General features: G+C 42.2%; 1 protein-coding gene across 1 annotated transcript in view; it reads left to right on the top strand.

Moving 5' to 3' along the window:
• The window catches only part of FER1L6 (fer-1 like family member 6), a 68,894-nt gene extending 53,862 nt beyond the window's left edge, over positions 1 to 15,032 (top strand). The window contains exons 37-42 of the mRNA XM_054270408.1: positions 1,722 to 1,820; positions 3,555 to 3,796; positions 4,118 to 4,281; positions 5,482 to 5,582; positions 9,707 to 9,889; positions 14,897 to 15,032. Coding sequence (XP_054126383.1) covers positions 1,722 to 1,820; positions 3,555 to 3,796; positions 4,118 to 4,281; positions 5,482 to 5,582; positions 9,707 to 9,889; positions 14,897 to 15,032 — 925 coding nt within the window. The remainder of the gene's footprint in view (positions 1 to 1,721; positions 1,821 to 3,554; positions 3,797 to 4,117; positions 4,282 to 5,481; positions 5,583 to 9,706; positions 9,890 to 14,896) is intronic.
• Positions 15,033 to 18,544: the final 3,512 nt, after the last annotated feature.

Below are 18,544 nucleotides of genomic sequence, written 5' to 3'. Positions count from 1 at the left end.
TACTCAAAGAATTGTTGGTGATTTTTCAGCAAGAGCTATCACACACCTCTTACAAAGATATCCTTTTTTATCCTTTATCCCTTTATCCTTTATAATAAAGAGATTGTAGGTGACTAGAGCTAGTAATTCTGATGTTATCATCTGCTTGTTGAGCTGCAAGAATTAATTCTGGTTTCACTAGCTTTTTACTGAGATAACTTCCTCGACCCTGGTTGAGCTCTTTAATCTGCTGCAATAGCATTACATGTATTGGATTTCCAGCAATTTGTCCAAGATCAAGAAACACATAAAGCAGCAACAGATAGAAGAGATTTGTTTGGAATAGCCTTCTCCCATTTCCTTATGCTTCTTTACATGCACTACTGCACATAGTTGTTCAAGCTAATTGAATATTGTAAAGAAAACACTAACATGAGAAACAGAATTCTCAGCCCATCCTGTATTTTAGCAAGGCCTTTTCTGACAATTTCATGTTTGAAACATCAGCAGGTACTATTCCTATATTATTTGATTTGACAAACAAACAAACAATCCATGTAGCAATTACTTCTTTCCAACCACAACTTTCTATAAAACTCCTTAACAACAAGCATTTTCCAATCCAAAAAGATTTAAAACTAATCAAGCCCACAAAACCAAATTGTTGAAGCCATTTTTGTAGTATACTGTAGCAGGGGAAAATACTGTTGAACATTATTTACGAGGAAAAAACCCAGTACATGTAGACACATGTTACACATCTTGCTGACAAACCATCTTTGTTGCAGCAAAACAGGCTCCAGCCTCTATAAAACTCCAAACACTTTGTGAAAACACCTCCTATTGATGATCTTTGACTGAACAAGACTCAGGTGGGGCATTGCAGATTCAAATTTCTTTGGCTATTGCAGGGGCTTGGTTTTCATGGAGCTCCTTAAGAGCAGATACCAAATACAGAGAGTATTTGGTAACTTCTGAAGCAAATTGTTCCACACCCTGAGATTGAGGCTACTTCCAAGACAAAACATGTCATATCAGGGAAACTGTATGTTTGTGTTATCAAACATAGATAGTTTGTCTTTTTTATGTATTTTGCAGTTCATACAATGACTTAAGGAATACCTAAATTTTTCAGTATTAAATTTTTATGTCACCTGCAATATCTGTGTATCAGCTCAAGTTTTGTGAGCTTTGGATGGCCACCAAAAAGGTTTGCATATAGGGAGTGGAAAGGATGGAGAAACTTTAATTCCTTTTACTGTAGCTTCTAAAGATGACTGTACCTGCTTAAATGCAAATATCTCCAAGCAGTCCTCTTCCCCTTTAATGCCCTAGATTGCACTAAATGCAATTTTTTAGGCATTTCTTCTAAAAAGCACCCCTCAGGGAGCTCTATTCTTTATTAGCAAGCTGATCACTGTTTTGGAGACAGCTCTGATGAAGTTTTTCAGATCCATTTTGTCTTGTTCCACTGCAGTATTTTTGTGAAAAAAGTTGAAAATGAACAGACATATAAAAGGCAAGGAATTTTCCATCCTTCCAAAGCTGGCAGTGACCCTGTTGTTTTCCATGAGCTGAGGGGAACCAACTCCCCACTCTATCACCAGACTCTTGTAAACAGAAGAGGCCTGAGACTGATGCACAAACACAATATTTCCCACTTTATAAAAAACATGATTTGATAGAGGTTGGCATAAGTGCCTGACCAGGGCTTTACACAAAATCCTTTTTTTCTTTTTCAGCTATGAACTGAGGGTAATAATCTGGAATACAGAGGATGTCATTCTAGAAGATGAAAACATCTTTACAGGGCAAAAATCAAGTGATATCTATGTAAAAGGGTAAGGTCTTCACACTTCAAAATAACATGCAATATTTCATTCAAAAATCAGGGGAAAAAATTATGTTGTGAGAGTATTTGATGAGCTATTCTGTGACCTTTGCACTTTGCACTAAATGCCTGCCAAAATTACTCACCCCAATGGGATACTGTTCACTTTTTGCCCTGTTTTATTTCCTCTGAAAATCAAGTAACTGAAATGACACTAAGAGTTAGTTCCTACTCAGGCAGAGATGGCACACAACAAGCACCAAGCTCACAGTTTAGTACAGAGATCAAATAATTACAGAACTTGAACTGTAAGAGCTTACATGGATGCAGGGAGTTTTGACATAATCAGAGAAAAGAGCATTATGGCTGCATTAGAAATAAGAAAGGAGGTGTTTGCCAAGCTATTTCTGTTGGAAATATTTTCTAACCTCATGTGGGGAGTGTGTGTAGGTGAATAACCATGGTCATGCTGAGGAGAACATCACATGGGCACTTTCTGCTCTTCATCTCCTTCCTTCCCTGAAATTGTAGCAGGTTATTTCTTAATTCCTTGCCAGCTTTGGAATACTGCTTTGCACTTTCTGTTTCTGAGCAGGATTTGAATACAGGTACCAGGGAGGGCTTGGAGGAAATTATAGACATAAGTGGTAGCACAAAGTACTGAAAATCTCAGGTTCCAGACTGGTCTTAGATTTCTGGCCATTTTTCCTCTCCTAGAGAGTACGTTTAATATGCCAATATGAATTGTGTGTTCAGAGCAGTAGCAGAGTAGCTTTGAGAACACAAATTTGAGGAATTAAATAGGGGCCCAGCCCATGTGCTTAGCTGTGTGATGAGAACATCACAATCAGTGCCAGAGTGGTCTGACAGAGAAGCCAGGAGTGGGACACTTTTTGCTTCTGTGCCTTAATGATGAAGACACAAATCTCATTATGTTCAAACAGTGCATGTGGCACTGTATCTGTCACCAGGCATGGGTTTGCATTTGCAGCAGTGCCATGTTTCAGGTTGTTACCATTTTTCACAATTCCTTTTTGAAATATTTGGGTTACAGGAGAAAATGGATACAGCACAAAAACACTAATCTCTTTGGATACAGCACAAAACCACTAATCTTTATTCAAGGTGTGATAAATCATCTACAGAGCTAAAACACATTTAGCTGGGTCATTACCTCTCTTCAGACGAGAAAATTATGTTTAAGAAAGCGTTGTCCTTTGTACCACAGCACATCTGATATTGTGCACACTGTAGCATAAACCAAGAGGAAATCACAAAAAAACCAAGAGAGACTTTTCCAGCCATATAAACACCATGTTTATAACTGCAAACAGGAATTGCAAAAAATTAAGGCTCTAATAAGGAGCACTGATATCAGTCTTGAGACAGTGACACAGAATTTATTAGTGTGACAAAACATCAATACAGGGTGATTAGTGCTGGATAAATGACTCATGGTGTCACCACTGCCTGTCCCAAAGAAGAGAGCTGTCCTGGCCAATAGCAAATTGGTACTGGCCAAGTGGTACTTTGGGGTCTGACTGAAATAAAATCCATGTTCTCATTCTCAGCTTTTGATCACCACTGGTCATTACAGCAGCCTGTGTCCCAGAATCCCCCGACACTGTGTTGTCTCTTACTGGTTAGGGAGGAATTAGAAAATGGTCAGGTCTGGAACCAAACAACAATTGCATTTCAAGATCCCCTGGTGACAGCAATGCTTTCCACTGTGTGCTTGCTGTAGGTGGATAAAGGGCCTGGAAGAGGACAAACAGGAGACAGATGTACATTACAATTCCTTGACAGGAGAGGGCAACTTCAACTGGCGCTTTGTGTTCCCCTTCCACTACCTCCCAGCAGAGAAACAGATGGTGGTTACCAAAAGAGAAAACATATTTTCCTTAGAGAAGACAGAACGCAAAATACCTGCTGAGCTGGTGCTTCAGGTGTGGGATTTTGAAAGACTCTCTTCAGATGATTTCTTGGGTAAGTACACAATGGACCTGCCTGAGCTCCATCTGAGGTCTCACCAGGCCTGTGTTTTGCAGAGGAATGCACAGAGTGGTGTCTGAGCCCCAACTTTTGCTTTTCTCTTTCTGAAGCACCACACTGCAAACTTGCACATTTCTTGTGCAAAGCCAATAATTAGGTCAGATGAGAATGCCAGGGCAATACAAATGAATGACTGACAGTACAGAGAGATCCTCAGCTGCTAAATTCCTCCATGGATCTCACCTGGAAGCTGCTATTTGGATGTCTTTGTGTCTGTCTGCTCCCTGAGTGTTGTCAAACTATTTCTTTCTCCAGGGACTCTGGAGCTGGACCTGAATGGGTTCCCTCGGGCAGCAAAGACAGCCAAGAGCTGTGACTTGGGCACAGTTGTGGCAGCAAGTGAGGAAAACAAGATCTCCATATTTCAGCAGAAGCGCATCAGAGGCTGGTGGCCCTTCATCAAGGCTGGGGAGCTCACGGTGAGCAGCTCACTACAGATGAACAGCTTTGCTCTGGGACTAATGTGCTAATTTTGGATTTTGAACAGCCACCACTGGCAACCCATAAGATTCCTCCAAATACTTTAGTGGTTCTCCATATATTTGTTCAGAAGAACCCAGGTAACTGAGTACTGAAGTACCTTTTCAGGTGCATTCAGTTCCCTAGGGGGACACTGACCAAGAGGTACTCATTTCCAGTAGTATAGCCCTCTATGAATTCACCGGCTTTGGTTCTTTTTTAGGGGTTTCTTCCCCTGTCTCTAAACTTTCATTGATTCTCCAAGGGTGTTCCTAAGGCTCACCATTCCTTCACATTTCTGTCTATTCCAGCAAAAGAATGTTTTAATGAAATGTACCATCTTCAAGTTCATTGCCTTATTCAGCTTGAAGTTGACTGTGTGCTTTCCATGGATTTAGTGAATGAACTCCACTTCCAAATCCCAGATTTACTCCCCTATTCTACACTCTAGTACAATTGATTCCCTTTCTCCCAGTCCACTTTAATCTCACCCTTGCTTCCACATTTATAACTTTTATTGGCATCCTTCTTTCAACCCTGTTCTGTGCTGAGTCACAGCCAGTGGACATAGATCAACACTTCAAATCAATACCATCCACAAAGGTATAGGGTAGGAAAATGGCAAATATATACAAAGTCATTTGTCTGTTTTTCATCCGTCACAGGTTCTATAAAGCTGATTTGATTTATCCACTCTGAATTGTAACTGGACTCTTTAAATCCCAGCCTCCTTTTGTGAGCTGAGACCTCACAGGTCAATGGCTCCAGCACTTGTGACTGGCTGAATTTCCCCCTGCTGATGGATTATATCTGGTCTGTGTCACCAGCACAGCTTCCAGCTCAGACATTCAGTTCTGCAAGGATGTGTGATAGATAGAAAACATGTTTGTTTTTTTTTTCCACATGAATTACATGATAATTTAGAAGCAGAAAATGTATTTGCAGGTCTGGAAGAAAATATCTGACCTCTCTTTCCTACAGTCATTGAGCATAAGTCAGGAATTTGTGCTTTCTCTTCAGCTGCAAAGACTACCTTATTTTCCTTAACCAATTTCCTTTGCCCTCAATTGGTTCCATCATTTCTCCACAAGACAAATCCTGCTGTGTATTAGTGATAATAACCCAGGGCTGGATGCTTACATGTTCTCTCTCTGATCCAGGGCAAGGTGGAAGCTGAGTTTCACTTGGTCACAGCAGAAGAAGCTGAGAAGAATCCAGTAGGCAAAGCTCGAAAGGAGCCTGAGCCCTTGGAAAAACCCAAGTGAGTAGGAGCTCATTAAACTCATTAAACATGCTGGGGCAGGGGCATTCAGCAGGAGATGGGGAAGGGCAACCACCTGACCTCCTTGCAGGACACCTTGCTGGATTTTCTTCTCTTTCCTGCTGCAACCTTCAGCAAGAAATTTTGCAGCTTGTGCATGGCACTGCTGCTGGCAGCACCTTCAGGTTTGCTGGAATGCCTTCCTGTGGAAGCCCAAATAAATTGCATTGTTGAGCATTTGTTTGGGCTCAGCTAGTATTCACACATGAGCTCATTCCATAGCTGACCTGGCACACGATGACATCTTAAATCATCATAGCTTACACATAGATTCAACACCTCAGTTTGGTTACCTATAAAGATCAGTTGGATTATATTTATTATAGTAATAATAGAATCATTTAGGTTGGAAATGATCTTTGAAATTATTGAGTCCAACCATTAATCCAGCTCTTCCAAGTCCATTGCTCACTCATGTTTCTAAGCATGACATCTGCACATCTTTTAAATACCTCCAGGAATGGTGACTCCACCACTGCCCTGGAAAGCCTGTTCCAATGCCTGACAGCCCTTTTGGTCAGTAAATTTTTCACCAATACACAATCTAAACCCTCCTTGAAGCAACTTGAGGTTCTTTCCTCTCATCCTGTCATTTGTTACTTGGAAGAAGAGACCAATTCCCAACTGGCCACAGCCTCCTTTCAGGTGGTGTAAAGAGCAATAAGGTCTCCTCTGAAGCCTTATTTTCTCCAGGATGAACAACTCTACTTCCCTCTGCTGCTTCTCACAAGACTCATGCTCAGACCTTTCACCTGCATCATTGCCCTTCTTTAGGCACACAAAGGATGTGACTTCTATCTCTAATTTTATTGTTCTTCATACTCAAAGAATGAAGATGCTTATTTTTTCTGAGGACATTGTAAGTGTTTTAACAAAGGCAAATGATCTAGAAGGAGCAATTTATCTTTCAGTATTTGTCACATCTAAAAAGAATCAGCTGAGTTTTTTGCATTCAGGAAAAAATTACTTTTTAATCTATTTTGGCTCAAGTGCTTTGTTCTACCAAAACACTTGAGCAGTTTTTTATGAGCTGGATAAAAAAAAAAAAAAAGAGTGTGAGAGACTGATGTTATGTTTCCTGCTACAAAAGCTTCTAAAATTCAATTGCTAATCTTAATGGTAATGACTACACATTCTGTTTAATTTTGTTGCTTTGAGATACATCTCAGGATAAACATGAGAAAGGAGGAAGCAGCATAAAGGAATTATCAGATCAGAGGTATCAGAGCATTGTTTAAAACCAGCCTTGGAAAGACTTGAATTAATCACTTCAACCAGCCCCTTTACCCAAAGGCAGGATGAGCTTTGTCTGACAGGTGTCTGCTTGAAAGATTCCCAGTAATGGAAACTGAAGCTCCTCTTTCAGAGGAGAGAGGCCTGGGATAGCTCTGAAATGCATGTGGTGGAAAGCAATCAGCCTAGGGAGTTTTAAGAGGCAGTGTCAAGTGGAATAGAAGGATTACATGTACAGAAGGTTGTCCACGGGATGCTCAAGGCACTGTCTTATTTTCCTCTCATTTTTTGAGACCCAGCCCATGCACCCCTGGCTGCCCACGGCTCCCTGTGTTTTCAGCCCAAGGACATTTTATCTGCAAATGTGCTGCTGGGCCAAAAAGTTGTCACCAGCCTGGTGGCCTCTTCTCTGCTGCACAGCCTGGAGGTGTTTTGACCCAGAAGCCACAAAATCAGAGCCTTCCTCCAGATCTTGCACTGAGCAATCAGTGGTTTTTGTGGTGTGAATACACAGCCAACATATGGCTCAACATAATCCTACTCATAACTGAGATATATGCCTCAATTAAATCAAAAGTAGGGTGGGGATAGTGTCATTGACACTTCCCATCTCAGAAGCAAAACATTCAGGCTCCTTTTGTAGCTGCTCATGGTACAGGTGGAGGAGTCTCCCATTATCTCAGCACACATATCCTGAGACATGAGCTGGGGAAAGAGATGACTTGGCCTCCTGAAGGTCCTTCCTCTGCCCATGCAGGCAGCCCTGAAGCACCAGACTGAGCACCCAGGCTTTAAAGTTAGGCAGAATAAATCCTCAGGTTACTAAAGCAATATCAGCATGTGAATAGTAAAATTTATTTTAGCTAGACACTCACTCACTGGAAAGAAAATAAACTGTTGAAGACATAGCATGCCTCAGTTTCATTAAAGATATTAAAGTTTACCAGCTCAGTGCCCACAGATCATGCAATATGTGGTTCATACATGCAGCTGGGAGATAAAAAATAATTGATTCTACCCTTCAAATGAGTTCTCTTCAGGAAGGAGTGGATCTCAAGGACCTCTTTTCTCAGGACCTCCAAATCTCTATGCCAGTACTGCAGATTCACTCAGGTTTTTTTTGCTCATCATGTAGGAACACCCAGAGAAGCAGAGACATTTTCAGATTTTTTTGTGAAATTATTCTTTTTAATTAAGAAACAAAATAATTTCAAAACAAAAAAAATATTTTCTAGGAGCTATAGACAGTAGCAGACTCAATAATGTGCCAGAGCAAAGGTGGACAAAAATGAAATGTCTGTAAACTAGAGGGAGGAACATGCAAACAAAGAATAAGGTTCAATGAGTGTAATTTCCTGCTGGCCAAAGCACTGTGAGATCATTCATCTCTTCAATTCTGCTGATCAAGCCACGATGCCTTTCCGGATGCATTCTATGATAATAAATGCACTGCTATAACTGATAATGGGTTCTATTGCCCTCGTTCAAAAGGAAACAAATTAAATAAGCAAGAGTCTGGCTTTCTTTTTTCTTCCAGCCTTTAAAGGTTATGAAAAGTACTCAAGCAGGTGGTACATGCAAACTGAGGGTCTTGTTACTCTAGTAGTTTTAATCTTCAGGGTGTCCAGTTATTTAATAATTCTTTTTAACCTGGAGCGCTAATTTGATTATTTATTTCTGAATAACTTCCACCTCAATAAAAAGCTCAGTCTTTCATAAAAAGACATTCAGTTGGCCTTTTACATTCACAGACTTTCTGTGACATTGGCATTCACTTCCACTGGCTTAATGCTGAGTTCACTAGATAAGACCTAAATTTCTAGAACACCTTTCTGGAGTGAGACATGGCCACAGCTGCTTGTGACCCTCAGTTAATTTCATTCTCCTCATTGGTGCACCATCTGCACAATTCCAGTGACATTGGATAAGAAAGACAACCTGCCCAGGTTCTGCAGGTGTTAATGTTGCCCAGCCCCACTGCATTCATTGGGCCATCCCATTGAGAGCTGGCAGGTGCTGCCTTGGGTAGGGCTGCTGGAGCAGCAGCACAGTGCCCTCCCAGTCCAGGTGCCATGCCAGAGGAGACACCAGGCCAACATTTTTCCTAAATAGAACACTGTTTTCCTCTCTGTGTGTAGTCAAACTTGTTGTGTAGTGGGAAGAAACTTCTGGGTATGGAGGAGAATCCAATATGGGGCAACATCTGGAAAAACTTGGAATGTGGGATGCAGATATTCTCCACTGGAAGAAGGTGGCTCTTCCTTATGTACACAGGCAAACCATCCTGGTTTCATTTCATCATTTCCTCTATTCTCGAGGCCTGTGTTAAATTTCCTTCTGAAAATACACCATTTTGGAGCCACATGCCCAACCTGAGCTGGCTCTGATTATTATTATTGCACCTTGACTATCACTGTGCAATCAGACTTTTTGTAGTGGCTCATTTTGTAGTGGCTTTTGTGATGGTAAATTCCTTGAAATCACTAGAAAGCTTTTGTACTCAAGTTTATGATGCCTGCATTTCTTCTTTAGGGTTTATCATGATCTTGTTTTCAATTTTGAACCCTATACCATGACATAAATTGAAGCATTTATGATGTGTGAGCTGGAATTTCATTAGAAGTTGTGTGGACCTTGGTTTGGGAATGGGTGGAAGAGAAGTGATCCAACAGCTTGTGAACATGGGCAGACATTCCCTCTAATCCCTGTAGTGGCTTTGAAGGAGTTCAAGGTCCTTTTTAACCTCAAATATATATTTTGCAGTGGGATAACTTTGGAAAGAGATTGATCTGCCTTAACAAAAGATTTTCTTTTTCTTTCTTCCCCTTTAGTCGACCAGACACATCCTTCTCTTGGTTTGTAAACCCTTTCAAGTGTTTGTATCACCTGATCTGGAGGAATTACAAGAAGTACATCATCATTGGCATAATTCTGCTGATTCTCATTATCTTCCTGGTTCTCTTTATCTACACATTGCCAGGTGCAATTAGTGAAAGGATAGTCACAGGAAAAGGGTAGGTCATGGTTCTCATTCTAGTCAATCAAATAAGGAAATTTCTGCTAAAAATAAGTAAGGCAAAAAGAAATAATTAATCTTAAACACATCTTATTCCTTGTAAAAAGAAAAGTAACTATTCACATCAGAAACTGGAGCTCACAGAATATTGGAATGTCTTCTTTGAATGCTCATTCAGACCCATCCTTCAGGTACATTATCATTCATGTACATTAATGGTGTATATTAATGATGTACATCTTCACTGCTGCAGCTTTATTGACATTATTTTTGAAAGTGTTGTCATGCACCTAAAATTGAATTTAAGAGTAAATTCTTCAATGCTATGCAGAAATTAATTTCTCAGTCAAGTGTTTATTGTTACAGATGTATGATGAAATGTGAAGGTCAAAATCTTTACACAAAGATAAATGTATAATACAGTCTTTGCATAGTTTTGTAATTAATTCTTTTAACTGTTTTTAATAAGCTTATAATGGCATGATTATTTTTAGATAAAAGGTATTATTAAAAGAACTCTAAGGTTAAATTGTCTCATTTGATGTTGTGTAGAATTTATCCTGCGCCTCTCAGTAAAAATGCTGTGCTCTACAAAAACATCTCACACACTCATAAATGAGCTAAGTGCCAATGACAGGGATGTAGTAACAGAGATTGAAAGAATTTTTTCCAGCTGCAAATTGAATGTGCTGGTGATCTCTGGGGAAGAGGGATCAAGAAGATGAAGACTTGTCCACGGGCATTGTGGTAACAAATGATCCTTGCAGAGGACAGGGAACAGGGGAAATCCTGCTGCTTGAAAAGCAAAGGCAAAGAGCAATGGAAAAGAGATGGACTGCAGAACAGAACAAACCATGGAGTATTAAAGAAAACAAGGAATAAAACCTTACACTGTTGTCAATGTGAAAATCCTCATCCTACTTAAGAATACGTAAAATGTTGCCACTTGTGTCATGCACAAGGCAAGGCTGATAACTCAATGATTCCACTTGGCCTTCAGATGAGTGGTTATGAATTTGGAATAGCCATCCAAATCTCCTCCAGGGTCACCCACAGTTAGATCTGTTGTAAAAACAGCTTTTGTGAAAATGCTTTCCACCATGCACCCCTCACACAAAGTGTGAGCACCCTTTGCACATTTCAAAGCATCAAAAGGCAACACAAAGAGATCCTATAAATCCTGCTAATTCTGCCAAGCTCAGGATGCAGGAATAGAAAAGCAGACAGCTTGATAATTCTCAGAAGCCACTTATAAGGAAGCTTGTTTGGTACTGCTTGTACCTGGCCTGCTAAGGCTGTGCAAACAGCCTCTGTTCATCTCTGGCCTAAACCACAGCTAATTGCATTAGTCTGGAAAATGACTATCAGTGAAACTTACCCAGACAGGACATGTCACCTCTGAAAAGCATTTTAGAGGCTTATTTTGGATGGGACAACTTGCTCTAGAAGTGCCTCTTCCCCATCCCATTGATGACAGAGGCAGAAGGCTAAAGGCAAGCTGAAAGCATCCCCTCCCTGCTCTATCCAGCAGATCCTGACTCTGCTTTCCTTCTAAATTTCATTTTCTAAATATATAATAAATATAACTAAATTATCCAGATATGTGAGTGAGTATAGACATGTGGCAAAGGACTGCAGTGGGTGAGTTTTTCTGTTCTATTTTCCTTTAGAAGTTATTATTTTGACCTAGAAATTAAAACACAATTACATGGTTAAATCTGCCCCAGTTGAATGTAGCAAGACAATGATGTGAAAAGGTGCTGATCACCCTTGAGTCCCTCTTCATCTCATATCCCTCTGCACCAGGCCATTGTCTGGTGCAGTCTCTGCTCACACACCATGTGTGACATATTCCACTGAAACCACATTTTCCAGTTTTGTGCTATTTTGCAATTGAGCCTGTATGAACCAGAAAACAGAATGTTGTTTCTCCTAATATATTTCATCATACCATGAATTTTGGAAATGCAATTAAAAAGCTCCAGTGAGACTAAATAAAACTATTCTGGTGCAAAAGATGAGAGATAATTATTAACAACTGGAGTATGTTGTGACAGCCAAAAATGCAATGAATCCAAATTTTTTCCATTGTTTCAGGTCAGAGGTCCTGGTGCTGCATGGCAGCTGTTGTGATCATCTGTCCTTACTCTGCTTGTTTGTTCTTGCTGCCTTGGACTGTGTGAAGCACTGTGGTCTGCTCTGTCCTGGTTTTTGCAGAATGTTCTGTGCCTTGCTCCCAGTCTGCAAACTGCACTGGACCCAGCAGATTGGTCTCATAGTAACTAATGGCTATGTTAAAATGAATTTTATATTTGGAAGAAAGAAAACCCTTGACAAGGTGATATAAGAATTTTCTTTCTTCATATTTTAGTCACAGAAAGGTTTTTGGTTGCCATGCAGAGCTCCTCATTGCTCTGTGTGCCAGCTGCCAGCTCCAAAGGGATTTTTATCATCTTGGCTGAATATCCTGCTTGCCATCAGCTCCAAAGTGCAGAGCACTGTCTACTTCCAGACTAATTTATACTTTTTTTATCAGCTATTTGTGGCTAGGGAAGAGCTCAACCCAAGATCTGGTTCCAGCCTCCCAGACATTTGGAATATGACAGCCACCTCTTCTTTCCATTCTCTAATTAATCTGTCTCAATAGCAAACAAATAAATTTTCATGTATTTTTTATGGAGAAAGGATAATTTATAAAACTCTTCCAGACAGCCTCTCTTTCAAGCACTTCTGTAAGCAGCTCTGAAGACTAATCAGAGCTGCACTGACGAGCAGAAATCTGTGTCTGCTTCCTGGATGCCTCTGCCGTGGCTCCAGGACTCCACATCAGGAACAGAGGCCTCCTTCATTAGAAACAAGCCAGAAGGATTTCTGGATGTTCCTTCCCTCCCTCTGACTGGAGAGTGGCTCTGGTTGAACTCTCTGTGATGGCACTGCCAGTTCATTGCCTGGCTAATCCCAGCACCCTGGCATTCCAGAGCTCCCTGCCCAGCACAGCTCAGCTCCTCAAGAGGGCTGTGCTTGACCCACTGCTCCCAGCAGTGCCTCCTCCTTTTGCTGCAGGGGTGCCTGGAGCCCTTTCCCAAACACCTGGCTCCTGCCAGGGAGCTCCTGGAAAGCTGCAAGGGCACTGCAGGCAGCTGCTGCCTCAAATTGGAGTGAAGGGGAGGCTGACAGAGGGCAGGGAAATCTCCTCCCATTTACATGCCATGTGCAGCCTGCATTTTCCCTCACCATTCAGATACTGAAAACACAGCAGACCTGTAGGTGATATCAACAGGTACTGTAAGATTTCTTACCCAAGTGTATTTTAAGAGAGGCACATACAGAAATTTGGTATCCACTAGTGGGCAAAATTGAGGATCACTGGAGATTGGGAAATACTGTAAGATAGATACAAAATTATAGGACAAATACAGACCAGAAACCTGTAAGATGTCTACACTTCTAGGTGGGACGGTCAAACAGGATAGATGTACTACCATCACCCTCTTCCAGTGGACTTCTTTTCCTTTAGTTCTTTGTCATTCTCTGAAGTTCTCAACCATTGAGGGTCTGTGTTTCCTCAATCCCTGAACCAACGCAGTCAGCTACCCTGGGACATCTCAGAGAAATCCTTCACCCACTTTTCTACCTCCAGCCAAGGTGGCTACAGCTTGTCCTGCAGCCTCCTTTGGAAGCCCTTCCTCTCCACTCTTCATCCTGGATCAGGGCACCTCGCCCCCATGAGCAGTGCTTACACCTGCAGGCTCCTGCTGGGCCAAGGGACATATTCCAGGCACAAGAAAATCCAGATAGGTTTTATGTGCCCAAAGCATGCTGGTGCACACTGTTTAGCTTTGCACTGCTGCTTAATGCCAGATTTTAGAAAAATATTAGGCAAAGAGCCAAATGCAAAGGCTCATGCTAAATAAGAGCCAAGAAAGGATTTATTTGTTTGTTTACTTATTTGTTAGTGATGTTTCTTTTCCCTGACAGATAAGCAATAGTTAATCCTCTCCAGGAACCAGCACACAGCTCTAATATCCTGACAAAGCGCTGGCCTGTCAATATGGCTGTACAGCAAATAAATATTGGCTCCATTTAGTGCTTGTGATGAACTTTTAATTAGCCATAGCAGTAAAACCTCACCAAAGCACTTAACAAAACACGTTTCAAAAGCCTCTTGACACTGTCAATATGCTCTTAGCTCTTGGTGTGTGAATGGTTTCACCCAAGAAAGCAGCTTTGCCTTTGACCGACGGCTCTCCATCAGATGGATGGAGATGGGTGCACACAACTTGTGCAAAAGTGCTACAGCAGCTTCAAGGGCTGTTTCAGTGTGTGGAACACAACTGTGCTGAATAAAGCACAGAAAAATCAATATATTAAGAAAAGAATGGTAATAAGAGCAACACTTTAGGAGGATTTGTTCTGCTCAGTTAGTGCATTTCTTCCCCTTTGTTATCTTTATTTGGAAACGGTTTGCATGCCCCAAGCTCTGCTTTGACTGAATGCTGATGGTATTCAGCTCACACAGATATTCCACCAGCATCTATGACCATAAAGTGGATTTGCACATGGCTCTGGAAACTGGACTTTGATTTACCATGGCCAGGACTTCCTGTTCTTGGCACAAGGAGCTGCAGCAGCTATTTGTGAGGAGCACTCATGGACTGGGTATTTAAAATGTGACTATGGAGGATGGGTTTCAAAGCCAGGCATTCTGATTCTCCCTCCCAGGGCCATGACAGAGAGTTGAATAACCAAGGCTGTCCATGTGATTCTGGCTCAACATCTACCTCTGGTGATAGAGGTGCCCTTGAAGGACATGCCCACCGCAGACCTCTGCAGTGTGGAGCCCACACATGTGCTGTAAAAATAGTGTTGGAGTTTTGGACAGGAAAGACTTTTCAGACTGGAAAGTGAAGCTGGGATGCTTTGTCAGAGTATTTGTTTCTTTTTTTATGATTGTGATAGGGAGAAGAAAGATGGAAACGCTTAATGCTTTCTATTGTCTCCACAGGTTCTGGTCAGGGCCTTTTCAGTTTGTAAAGCCAAAGATTGTGCAGGCAGATAAAAAGGGAAAGTTTGGGAAGAACTATATTTTAGCTCAAATCCGATTACTGTCCTCTAAAATTCAAGTGACTGTAGACCCCTGACAGACCCTCAGGTCAAGAGCCAAGGCATCTTTTTCTCCAAAATACCTCACTTTCCCACACAATATCTCTAGTTTGGGAGCTGAAATTTTATAGATCATCTTTAGTGGTTCCATTTCCATTTAGTGGTTTGAGAAGTCATCTGGATTTATGGAAAGGGAAGCAGAGACTGATGAAAACTTGGTTTTAGTGTCTCTGTCTGGACTGTGAGCCATCAGAGTCATCTGCCCACCCAGCAGCAGCTGAGTTCTTCCATCAATCTTTGGGGGTTTGTATCATAAACAATCCAGAGTGTGAGATCTTGTCTAGCTGAACGCCCCCTTGCCAAAGCCTTTCATTACTATGTTGGGCAAATTATTTCCTAGCAGATGTTAGGTTTTCCAAGGTGGTCTTTCCTTTGGAAGAAAGTTGCACCTATAGATCTCCTGCCCCTGTGGTCACTGGGGTGCTGATTTAATTCCCTGTGGCATCTCAGTCTGTGTCAGACCCCAGGTAGTGCATTGCTTGTGCCACACACAAAACCTTTTTTAGGCACAGAATAAAAGAGGTCTGATAAGTGCCTGAAAGGTTGTTCTGCTTGGTTATTATTCAGATATGCTAATTTATTCATGGGAAGAAAATGATCCTGCTGCACACAAAACTAAACCCTCATGCCTGCAATCACTTACATTTCATTAGCTTCACAAAAAAGTTTGCCTTTGAATTTACTCCCATTCATTTTGCTACCCTGCAAGGAGGTTCCTCATGAGTCCCCATGAGCATCCTGAGGACTCCCAGACAGGTTTGGGGACTGACACCTTGTGAGAGAAATGTCAGTTCTGTGTTGGAGTCTGGTCTTGTAATGGCTGCAACCTTTAACAAGCCCTGCTGGTCACACCCTGCTTTGTTAATTGAACCCATCCAACGGGGCTGAAGGACAAGTGATACAAATCCTACCTGTTCATTACCTTTGGGTGACTCTTTGCCTCCAGACCTCTCCTCTGCATCCTTCAAGGGCACAAAGTTTTTCCTGCAGTCCCTGATCACAAGAGAAGGTTTCCAAATCAGCTCTCACTCATACTAAAATTAAACACTCACCATTGCCAAGTGGCCTTCTAAAACTCCTGTTTCTTCTCCCCTGTGCCACCTGTTCCCACTGCTGCAAGAACAGATAAGTCATTCCCTCTTTGGAAAAAAGCAACCTCTTGGGTTCTTCTTTCATTTTAAACACTGATGGAACAAGCTCTTCTTCCACAAGCAATGGAAAGTAGACACACGCTTTATCTGTGCTCATCATTGCTTCCTGTGAGGCCAAGTACCCACAGCAGGTTAATTACTGAGCCTGTATTGTTAACTTTCTTCAAGTATTGGCGGTAAATTAAAATATAAAATCAGGAGGTTCACATCTCTGCTGTCCATGGGACTGGGACACCTTCCTGCTTGGGGAAAAGTGAAATTTAGTTTCAGAAAATGCATTTTATGAGCAGGTTTGGCAGCCCAGACCTGGAAGCCAGCTCCTGTACATTCCAACCCACAGCAGAAGCACAAAGGAGGAACCAGCTCCAAATTTCACAGCTGATCCTGCTACCTCCAGGTTTTAGCAACTTGATCCCAACAGGAGCAGGCTGCCCTGTGGGATGTGTGGTTGAGGACAGGCTCTGATGATGCCAGGACTCCTCAGCACGGATCAGCAATAGCTCAATCCTACATGACCTGGTCTCATCTCAGCTTTATGAGTCTGTAGGCAGTTCAGTATATTTTACAAGTTTTTCAAAGGCTATGGTTGATTCAAAACCACTGGCAGTTTCTCTTGTAACTGAATTAAATAAATTATGATCCCTGTATCAGAAAAGCAGGCAATATGGGATGTTTTTTTTCAGTGCTTTTGAGAGAGCAGAGCAAATTTGTCATCAAAAAATGTTCTTTTAACCTGGGGCAGCTGGAAAGTACTTCATATGGGACAGCTCTTTGATTGCACTGCTTGTAATTACATTAACTCAGAGCTTTTACCAGGCTCTTGATATATGAATGTGCATGACTATGATCTCTTTTTTTAATACGCCAAAATACCTGTCATCACAGGGCAATAAGGTCCTTTATTCAAGAATGCTTGTGAATTGGTTTTACTTTACATACTTCACTAAAAAGGAAGCAAACCAAGTGGGGCATGTGTGCATTTGCAAGGCATCTGCTGAGCTGTGTGCAGCTGCAATGCATCCTGCTCACACCTTGCAAAGCCCTGACAATGAGACCCAGCATCAGAAAAGAGCCCCTGAAACACTGGGATGCCACAGTATTCATGCTCAATTAACTAATTAACAGACAATATGGCTTGTGTGGTCAATCATCCCTGGCACAGCTTAAACATTAAACTGAAATGACTCTGTGCCAAAGCATCGCACAGGAAAGCAGTGCTGCTCTTGCTGAGCACAGTGGGAGTTGTGTTCCTGGTGTGTGTGTGGCTTGAGACTGCTGGATTTCAAACAGTCAGCAGACTGAGAGTGAGTGACTTTGCTGCTGAAGGCTTTGGAAAAAAATCCTCTGCTGGTTCTCATCAAATATATGTGCTTCTCACAGTTTTATATGTTGGAGGAAACAGAATGCACAGGAAAGAGAGAGCCACTGTGATCAAATGCTCTGCTATAAAAAAGCTGTAAGTAGCTCCAGTATTCCACATTTCCAGACTTTTGTACTGCAGGACTCAGCATGAGGGCTGGGGAGGGAAAAACCCTCAAAAACCTCTCTGTAAAAAAAACCAAAACAATCTTCTCTAAACTCCTGCAGTGTAGCTGCAGCCCTGGAGATGCATTTCTCCCATCAGGCTCTCATGGGGCAGGTCTGAAGCAGTGGTGGCAGGGAGAGGCAATGGGGCCACCAGGGCAGGGCTCCCATGAGAGGCCCTTTGGCACAGGTGAGGTGGGGCAGCACTGGAGCAGAGCAGCACTGCAGCCACATCCTGTGCTCACCCCACCACCCCTCCTGCAGCACCTGCACCACCCTCCTGCCTCACCAGCCCATCCCCACCAGGACACCTGCAGATGCTTATCCAAGCCTGGATGTGAGCTCTGGCTGCAAACACCTTATGGGACACACTGAGATGGGGCAGGAGATGCCACAAAGCATTTTAGCAGTCAGGGGCTGCAGAATTGACCCCTCCTAGTCTAGAGCATTTCAGTGCTGGAAGAAGGAACAAACAGTACCCAGCAGAGTAATTCAGAGTGCCAGTGGAGAGAGGGCTCCTGAGCTCAGACTGCACAGCAGCACCGACCCAGAACTAGCTGTTCCAATACCCCTACCTATCCAACCTCTGTGGTTAGGAGATAGGGATGTAGGTGCAGATCCAAGTTTAGTCCCAGACTCAGTCAGCCATTCCTATTTAGAGGGTTATATGGCGCAATGAATTCTTTATGTCCCTTAGGTAAGATTTCAGAGTTTAGCATGCAAGCTTCTGTCAGCCTCAAGGTGTAATATCTACATCAAGGATGCATCCCTACACAAGGGAGATCATGTCACACAGCCTGCTGCCCTGCAGGAGA

Source organism: Melozone crissalis, unplaced genomic scaffold, assembly GCF_028551555.1.
Source record: "Melozone crissalis strain CALT ecotype California unplaced genomic scaffold, PUWL_Pcris_2 ptg000002l_1, whole genome shotgun sequence".
Lineage (NCBI taxonomy): Eukaryota > Metazoa > Chordata > Aves > Passeriformes > Passerellidae > Melozone > Melozone crissalis.
The sequence above is the reverse complement of the archived record's forward strand: the minus strand, read 5'-3'. Positions and strand labels throughout refer to the sequence as shown.